Below are 9346 nucleotides of genomic sequence, written 5' to 3' on the forward strand. Positions count from 1 at the left end.
ATGCAGGAAAAATATATTTACAAAAAGAGATAAAAAAAACAACAACCTAGCATTTTTTTGAAGTAAATATTACCCAGCACCTTTCATGTACAATCTCATGTGATGGTGAGGTCTTGTTTGATGTGTTAACACTCAGAGTGTTGTAAATTAATAGTAAATTAACACTAAGTGTGGGGTCTTAAGAAGGTCTACAGGAATTAAATAATGCTTTAAAAATTATTAGCAATAGCATATTTAGCTTCAGTTGTTATAAGAGATTATAAATAGTGGTCATAAATGGATAAAAATAATGCAATAGTTAGTAAGGCTAATTGGTAAATAGCTTAGTTTATATTCTTCAACTCTAGTAAGGGTCAAAAGTCTCTTCCACTGTTATCTTGTCGGTTAAAAGCTGAAACGTTTAGGAAGCACTGTTATAAATGATGCTTAGCTACTACCAGGTGAAACGTAAGGTGAAAACCTGTAAAATTGGCTGAGTTACAGCCTTCTTTTGTGTTAGCTAAGGGTAATTAGCTGTGATGGCCATCTTGAATCAGAATGGCCCCACAACTTAATCAGTTATAATATACATCTAATGATTACTTCAAGACAGTTTTATTAAAATCCTTTCCGTGGTTAATGAAATATTTTGCTACCAAATAAGGGATGTTGACTCGAACAGTTAATGCTCAAGTTTTAAACAACAATTTTGTGCTATGTGTGAGTACTTGAAGTAAGTGTCCTGAATGACTCTTAGCTACAATGTTTTATTAAAATCTATTCAGTGGTTCATGGAATATTTTGCTGACAGACAGAGATGACTCGAAATAGTTTATAGCGCAGTCTGTTAGTGCTTAGGATATTTGCTAAGGATGATTCTCAGCTATTGCTGTACCAGATTTTAGCTCAATATAAAATTGACTGAGTTATAGTCATTTTTGTGATTTTTATTGTCAGTTGGCTATGACAGCTATCTTGAACCGGATTAAATCTAATAGTTAATCAGTTGCAGATGTACATCTATTGATTACTTAGAGTTTTATTAAAATCAGTTTTATGGTTCATAACACCAGTGAGTAGTAATTAGAAGTAAAAACATTATTGCTCGCCTTCCACCTTTTGGGGGCGGATGGGCCAAAATGAATTGTAGCGTGAGTTTCCATACAGTGGTGAAGGCTGCTCTCAGGTCTGTTGGTGGGCGGAGTCACCCTAACTAACCAATAGGAGCGGAATTGACGCGTTACTAAGGAAACGGCGTACAAGGCTGGAAAACGGTCAGGAGCTTCGACCGTCAGCAGCAGTAGGAGTACAGCTAAGCTAACAAGCTAGATGAGAGTCTAGCACTCTTAAATAATTTAAAAAATCACAGTTTATGCCAAAAATTCAACGTGTAAGACAGCCCTGGGTTTACTGGCTGCGGTCACAGCTCTATTTGCTGACGGTGACATGGTGGTGTCGTGTCCGGATAACAGCAGCTAGTTACCAGGCTAACCGACTAGCTGTTAAATATCATTTTCTTCCAGAACTTCGGGCGGTGACACCTGCGTCTGCTGCCGGGATGGATGTGAGCTAACAGCCGGGACTGGGTCACTCTGTTTTCTACAGTTACCTTTTAGAGCAGCCGGTCTCCCCGTGGGGGCGGTCCGGGGCGCAGCACATCTTCAGTCCGCCGGTCTGACCCGGGATTCGGGATGAGATGAGGAGCGAAGGGCCGAACCACATCACAAGTCCTGTTAACCTGTGATAACCCGGTGAGCTGGAACCAGAACCACTGCATAGTCCCAAAAAAACAAACACATCGACAAATGATCAGCGGAATAAATTAATAATTTTGGTAAATATAATTTTCTTTTGAGCTTTAAACAAAGTGATTATTCAAGGTTTAAAACAAAACAGGTAAAAATTTAACTCACTGGCTGTGCCACAGTAAATACAGTGTTTTATGCTGGTTTGGTAACCTAACTGTAAAATTAAAGCCTCAGATTGTAACTTTGATTTAACCCTGTGATGTTATGAATGAGTGTAATATGTCTGTGCAGTGTACAAGGCAAATTTCCCCCAAGGAAGATTTTTTTATAAGAAGACATTGGCCTCTTTTAGTAATTTGTCACAATAAATACTACTTTCTTTTTCATGTTTTAATCAAAACCAGAGTGTGTTATCATGAAACATGAGACCTTTAAATGGTTTAGACTCATGAGATTTGGGCCACAGAGTGGAGCAGGAATCAGCAACAAGGATTCACCTTAACAATCAGATGAGCTGATTGTAGCTTCATGCTGTGTAATGTTGCAGAAATGTGCTTAAAATAAACAGAAATAAAATGATACAGTAAGCTACATAAATACATGATGTAGGCATGATTAACACATGATTAAACACAGGCCCAGATTGTAGGCTACAAGTTTCCTATTTTCAAGAAAACATAGCAGACAGATAATCTGTCTAACTTTATAGTGCATTTAGCAGCTTAAAAAAAACAATTCTGTGCTTTCTGGCGTCACATCAATAACTCTTGTGCCTCCTTTTTAGATGTTCATGCTTCACCCTGTGCTGCTGTGGTAGGCCAATGAATTCTTCCAGAACATACAAACCACCTGTTTATCGTCTGCTTGTTTGAAGTATTTTTATAGTTTAGATTCCTTCAACCTTGGAAAGCTTTTAGAACTTGGCTAATTCAACACTGAAGCAGACAAAGACGCTTTATCTGCCATAATACTATGAAACTGTAGCTGGGATGGAAGGATGGAGGTGACTAGTGAGTGGAACGGAACTGGACTGACGTATGGAGGTGTGAAGGAAAGCAGCTGTTAATTCAGTTGAAACTTTAGGATATTAAAAAGAAAAAATCTATAAAAATATTATGTGTCAACTACAAATATTGATGTTGACGCATTATCATTGCCAATTTGCTCTATTATACTAACTTCTCATGACAGCCCTAGTATCTTGTGTGTCTCTATTTCTTTACCACTTTGGTGCAGAGTACACTGGTATTTCCCCCATTGATAGACAAATAAAGGAATATTCTATTCTAAATGAAACTGCACCCACTGTAATGACACTAAATGACTGTAAATTTACATGTTTTCTGATATTTATAAAAATGAGCAGAAAAATCAGATAATTTGTGCTTGGAAAACTGTGTACTTTAAATATGAAAAATGTGTAGAAACCCTGAACACCAGCTGCTGTTTGTCATGAAGCACCTCTTCATGCAGCTCTGGTGATGGACACCACACTCTCAGCAGCTCTCTGCTCCCACTGTTTGCAGGATGGACGTTTGTGGAAGGAACCCGAACCGCACGGCGCCAGTCAATGAGGATGCTTCGCGGCGGTCAGACGTGCCTCTATGCTCCCGGACCAATGGCTGGAGCTGGCCACTTCACCCCTTTCAGCTGTTGGCTTGGCTGCTATATGTCTACTTTGCTGTCACCAGCCTTGGTGTGTTTGTGCCCCTGCTGCCGCCACACTGGATCCCTGCAGGCTACATTGTATCCTTCATGTGCATGCACACATTACTGATGCTGACACGGACGGCTGTCAGGGTGAGAGGTCCAACCTCTTTTGCAGCTGTCACGTAACCACTTTTCACCACAAAGTTTTATTACATTCCCCTACAAATAATTATAGGTGTTCAAAAAAATTTGGTGTTTGTAAATTTCTGAAAATTCCACAAAACAGCCTTTTTACTGGGCAAAAGGTGAAGGTGGGCAATTATGGTTTTGTCCATATGTCTGTTAGCAAACTATGTCATAAACCACTGGAAAACTTTTAAAGAAATCTGTAGAAAGTAATCTGCAACAAACATCTACAACTGATTAACCTTTGGGGTCAACTCAATTTAAGATGGCCTCCACAGCCAACTGACCTTAGAAAACACAAAAATGGCTGTAGCTCAGTCAATTTTACAGATAATGAGCTAAAATTGAGTGTAGTAGTAGCTGAGAGTAATTTTCAACACATTCTGAGTGCTAACAGGTTGCACATAATCTCTATTTAACATTTTGACAGTAATTATGTGGAGTCAACTCTTGCTTGTTAGCAGACTATCTCATGAACTACTAGATTAATTTTAATGAAATTTTAAAGAAATGATCACCAGCTGTACAGTTGAAACCAGAATTTTACATACACTGTATAAAAAGACAGAATCATTTTTTCTCACTGTTTGACATTAAATCAAACTAAACCTTTCCTGTTTTAGGTCAGTTAGGATTCCCAGCATTATTTCAGTTTGCTAAATGCCAGAATAATGAAATAGATCATTTTTAATTACTTTTATTAAAGTCACAAGTTTACACACATTTCTTAGTATTTGCTAGCATTGGCTTTAAACCTTATGACTTGGGTCAAATGTTTTAGGTTTCCTTCCACAAACTTCTCAATAGTTTGGAGTTGTGTCCCGTTCCTCCTGACAGAACTGCTGTAACTGAGTCAGGTTTGTAGGTCTCTTTGCTCACACATCTCTTCAGCTTGGCCCACAAATTTTCTCTGAGACTGAGATCAGGTCTTTGTGATGGTTACTCCAAAATATTGACTTTGTTGTTCATAACCCTTCTGAAGTCCTCAAAAGAGAGAGAGACAGAGAGAGGTAGAGAAACCCTTGTAACTTTAGGTCACCTTGACCTGAAGGCCAGGAAGGGTTAAGCCACTTAATTTTCCAGTATGCTTAAACTGGATTTATACTCCAGAACAAGAGAATAAATCTGCTCTTGCTGACATACTTGCAAGATGAAAATGATGTGATTTTGTTCTTGCATGAGCTCCTAGAACCGGTTCTCAACAGGTCTGGGCAGAACTTTTTTTCTCCCAGGGATAAGTGTCAGCTGGTGTGTGATTGGTCAGAACCTTAAGGTTTATAAAGATAATCAAGTGGTGAAGAACTCGTGGAAAGAGATAGCACAATTATTGTTCACAAAGGAGGGCGTCTGTTGGAAATAGAGGTGATTGCTTTGTGACAAATTTGCAAAGGCCAGTTTCTTTGCTAATGTCTTGAGATGTTGCTTTAATCTTTCCACATAATGTTCTTTCTTTATGATGCCATCTGTTTTGTGAAGTGTATCAGTCCCTCCTGCAGCAAAACACCCCCACAACATGATGCTGCCACCCCTGTACTTCACAGTTAGGATAGTGTTCTCAGGCTTTCCAGCTTTTTCCTTTTTCCTCCAAATGTAACAATGACCATTATGGTCAAACAGTTTTAATTTCATCAGACCATAGGACTCGTCTCCAGAAATGAACCCTTTGTCCCTGTGTGCATTTACAAACTGTAATCTGTCTTTTTTATGTTACTTTCAAAGTAATGGCTTCTTCCTCTGAGTGACCTTTCAATTCAATTCAATTCAATTCAAAAATACTTTATTAATCCCAAAGGGAAATTAAATAAATTCAGTCCATGCCAGTACAGGATTTGTTTCACTGTGTCATGATTTCTAGTATTTTTTGAGTTTGTTCTTAGTTTTGGTTTTGTTCTTGTCCTTGTTTTTCATTACCCACTTGCCCTCAGTCTGCTCCTGCTTTTCTGTCACACCCATCTCCACCTGTCTTCAATCCTCATTACTCACCTGTGCCCACTTCTCCTGACTTCCCTCTGCTTTAAAACCTGGTCTTCTTCTCCACCTCCCTGCCGGTTCATTGTTGATTGTTGTTGTTGCTATCGTTCATTCCATGTTCCATGTTGCCTTGCCTTGTCTCGCCTCGCTTCACCCCTGTCTGCAGTTTGTATTTTTTTTATAGTTGTTTTGCTGCCACGCCAGCCCTTTGGTTTCTAGTTTTGGGCCTCCAATTAACTCAAATGTTGTCAGCTAACCAGTCAAAAGCTTCCAAAGCCATGGCGTCATCATCTGGGTTTTCCCAAACTGTTTAAAGGCAAAACTTAAGCATTTATGATTGTCCCTGCAAGATTTGGGTTGACATACTGATGGGTGTGTCTTTGTAGAAGGTGAAAAGCTTATGGTTCTCGTGGTACCAGTTCATTAAAATCTAAGTGTGAAACTCAGTGTAGAAGTCTGAAACTGTTGGGAGGTTGGATAAATGTCTTGACTCCAAGCTGTGATGTTTCATTAGACTGTTAATTTGAAGAAATTACTGACATGTTATCAGACCTTTGTGGATTTAGAAGATGTCAGTGTGACAACACTCATTTAGCTTTAAAGGATTCTTCAGTGTATAATTACTATTCTGCTCAGAATGTTTGTCTTGTATCTTGTTACGCAGGTTTAAAAAAAAACATGCAAATTTCTACGTCAAAATGTGTGACTGGATTGGGAATGGTGTGCTATGACCTTTGGCATCAGTATATTGCACAAAATCTGTAATATTGTGAGGAAAAACACGAAAGAAAAAATGAGCAATAGATTTTTGTGAGGCAGATGAGAAAAGCCTGTCCTCTTTAGAGCTCTTTAGTTCAGATATGCTTCAAAGTTTAATCGGGTCACAGGAAGTATTTCTGCAGAAATGTTCCAGTTCTAATGTATTCTTTTGTAAAGGTCTTCTTGTCACAAACATGTGAGGAGTTTATTTGAAATGTTTGTATGTGAGTCCTGAACTGTGCTTCAGTGCACGGGCATCATGTTTGTGGGCCACCTGTGGGTCCACGTTATGGCTGTGTCCATTGACCCGGCTGACTACAATGTGAGGACGAAGAGCGACAGAGGGCCGATCCCCGTGTTCGACCGCTCCAAACACTCACACGTCATTGAGAACTGCCACTGCTACCTCTGCCAGGTGGACGTGTAAGTAACCATCACAAACATGCATTCAATTCAGTTTATTTATATATATTTATATAGCACCAAGCCAGCAGATCACGTTGAATCTTCAGTTCATCACAGTCTCCCATCCTGAGCAGCACATTGGGGACAGTGGAAAGGAAAAACTCCCTTTTAACAGGAAGAAACCTCCAACAGAACCAGGTTCAGGACGAGTGGCCCTCTGCTTCGACTGGCTGGGGTTTGAGGACAGGAAAGAGACAGACAAACATAGCATGACTTGTCCAGGTGAAGTTTCTGTTGGAAGTAAGACAAAGAAAAATGCATCTTAATGATAGACATAATTACAGTAGAGCCAGTAAAGACAGCAGAGTGAAAAAATGTGTCAGTTTTTCCTCCACCAGTCTAAGCCTATAGCAGCATAACTAAGGGATAGCTCCGGAAACCCAGGTCAACCCTAACTATAGGATTTTTCAAAAAGGAAAGTCTTAAGTCTTGTTGTAAAAGTAGGGTGTCAGCCTGACAGACAGAAACTAGAAGTTGGTTCCACAAGAGAGGAGCCTGATAACTGAAAGCTCTTCTTCCCTATTTACTTTTAAAAACTCTAGGAACCACAAGTAAACCTGCAGTCTGAGAGTGAAATGCTCTGTTAGGAAAATATGGAACATATTTATTTCTTTAACATAAGGTGGAGCTTGGTTGTTGAGACCGTTGTATGTTAGAAGTAAGATAAAAAATAACATTTCTGTTGAATCATGGACACAGACAGTGAAGTCTTCATCAATATAGTCTGTTGCCATCACTTACACTATAGTTTGATTCAAACCCTCTTGCAAACTAAATCTGCAATCTGTAGGGATTTCAGAGATCACTGTTTACTCTTCATTAGAAAGGAAGTTTAACCAACTAAGTATAGCCAAATATACTCTGAATTACTGTACACCGAGTGGGGAAACTCTGGGTTTTTAGTTCCAAAAAGGTAGATTAGATTGAGGTTAAGTAACTTTGATTAACTTTATGTTGAGTTAAAAGCATACACATGTATACTACAAAGTAATCCAAAAAAGAAGTAAAAACATAGGACCGGACTTGTTGTGTAGTTAAAGATGTTTCGCTTCTCACCTAAAAAGCTTTCTCAGTTTAAAAAATGAATGAATGTGGAGTTCCAAGCTTTCTTGTTGAGTTCAGATAATTTATAATCATGGTTCAGGTGTGTTTATCTGAGCTGCTGCTTCCTGCTCACATCCCTGCTGGACGTCTCGCAGTTAAGGAGAGAGAATGTCCCCACAGGATGCAACATACAGAGACAGGCAGAGACATAGGTACAGCCTCAGGGACTTCATTTAACCAGAACTCCTCCCCTGCAACAGAACATGACCTGACACTAACAACCTACATGATTAGATTTGGTTCCATTCCATGGGAAGGTCACCACATTTGATCTTCATCAGAACAAACCATCAGGAGGAAAACACTGTTCAGAATCTGCTTTAAAATCTTTTTGTTTTTTAGTTTCCTTCAGTCTTAGTGATCAGAGATGACCAGCAGCATGTTGGTGAAACCCTGCAGACAGAATCAGCTCACAGATGATGCTGGTAATCCTGAATAATTCACAGCAGCAGGGTGTGGTGATGGAGGTACTGGGGGCTCCACATGCTCAGGCTGCAGTGGAGCTGTCAGGAAACATTGTGTCTGTGTTTGTGTGGAAGAGGGGCTTTTAAGGCAGCAGAGAGTAACAGCACAGCTCCTTAGCCCGCTGTGAGTGGATGAAATCAGGAGACGTGATGGATCTGGAGCTGAATCCAGGTCAGTGAGGCTGCTGAGTCTATCAGGAGGCCAATAGAACTGGGTCAGACTGGAAATCCTCAAGTTGCGAGCATGTTCTTTTTGCAGCTGTTGGAGACAAATTAATTTGGGTCTAGGGCTGTGTGCAATCAGTTGAATTTGTAGGTTTGGCTTTGATTTTTGATAATCAACAAAAACAATTTTAATTTAACAAAACTTTTGCTATTTTCCTTTGTGAGTGTTCTTGTCTGCCATTCTGAAAGAACTTCATCCCCCTCTGTTCTGTAGCACCTCTCTGTGTGAGACAAGCAAGGTTTGCAGCTGACAGCTGTTTACACGAAATGTTTATAAAATACCATTATATCTCAGGAAAGTCTGTGCTCCAGAAGACAATAAGCTTCTGTCAACAAAACAACAGACACCAGACATACTTGTTGCCCCCCATCTTGGTGCCTGTACGTTGGGGTTTACCCCGGTGAACGAGATGGTAGCCTCCCTCCGCCTACGTGTGGGGGGACAGGTCCTGACTGTTGTTTGCTCTTATGACCCTTTTTGGAGTCCTTGGAGGGGTTACTGGAGAGTGCCCCTCCCTTGTTCTGCTGGGGGACTTCAACGCTCACGTGGGCAATGACAGTGAGACCTGGAGGGGTATGGTTGGGAGGAACGGCCCCCCTGATCTGAACCTGAGTGTTGTTCTGTTGTTGGACTTCTATTCTCGTCATGGATTGTCCATAACAAACACCATGTTCAAACATAAGGGTGTCCATACAGGTGCTGGTCATAAAATTAGAATATCATGAAAAAGTAGATTGATTTCAGTAATTCCATTTAAAAAGTGAAACTTGTATATTATATTCATACATTACATA

General features: G+C 39.9%; 1 protein-coding gene and 1 long non-coding RNA gene across 3 annotated transcripts in view; one reads left to right on the top strand and one right to left on the bottom strand.

Annotated features, from left to right (window-relative positions):
• Positions 1-1244: 1244 nt before the first annotated feature.
• Positions 1245-9346, top strand: part of zdhhc1 (zinc finger DHHC-type containing 1) — a 33179-nt gene continuing 25077 nt past the window's right edge. Inside the window, exons 1-3 of one of the 2 annotated variants that reach the window (XM_017436439.3) lie at positions 1245-1813; positions 3254-3473; positions 6541-6716. In XM_017436439.3, coding sequence (XP_017291928.1) covers positions 3255-3473; positions 6541-6716 — 395 coding nt within the window. In that variant the 5' untranslated portion in view covers positions 1245-1813; position 3254. The remainder of the gene's footprint in view (positions 1814-3253; positions 3474-6540; positions 6717-9346) is intronic. The other variant, XM_017436438.3, reaches the window with a different exon arrangement.
• Positions 6727-9346, bottom strand: part of LOC112451409 — a 46916-nt gene continuing 44296 nt past the window's right edge. Inside the window, exon 3 of the long non-coding RNA XR_003040227.2 lies at positions 6727-6989. This is a non-coding gene — a long non-coding RNA (uncharacterized LOC112451409). The remainder of the gene's footprint in view (positions 6990-9346) is intronic.

This window comes from Kryptolebias marmoratus, linkage group LG15, assembly GCF_001649575.2.
Source record: "Kryptolebias marmoratus isolate JLee-2015 linkage group LG15, ASM164957v2, whole genome shotgun sequence".
NCBI lineage: Eukaryota > Metazoa > Chordata > Actinopteri > Cyprinodontiformes > Rivulidae > Kryptolebias > Kryptolebias marmoratus.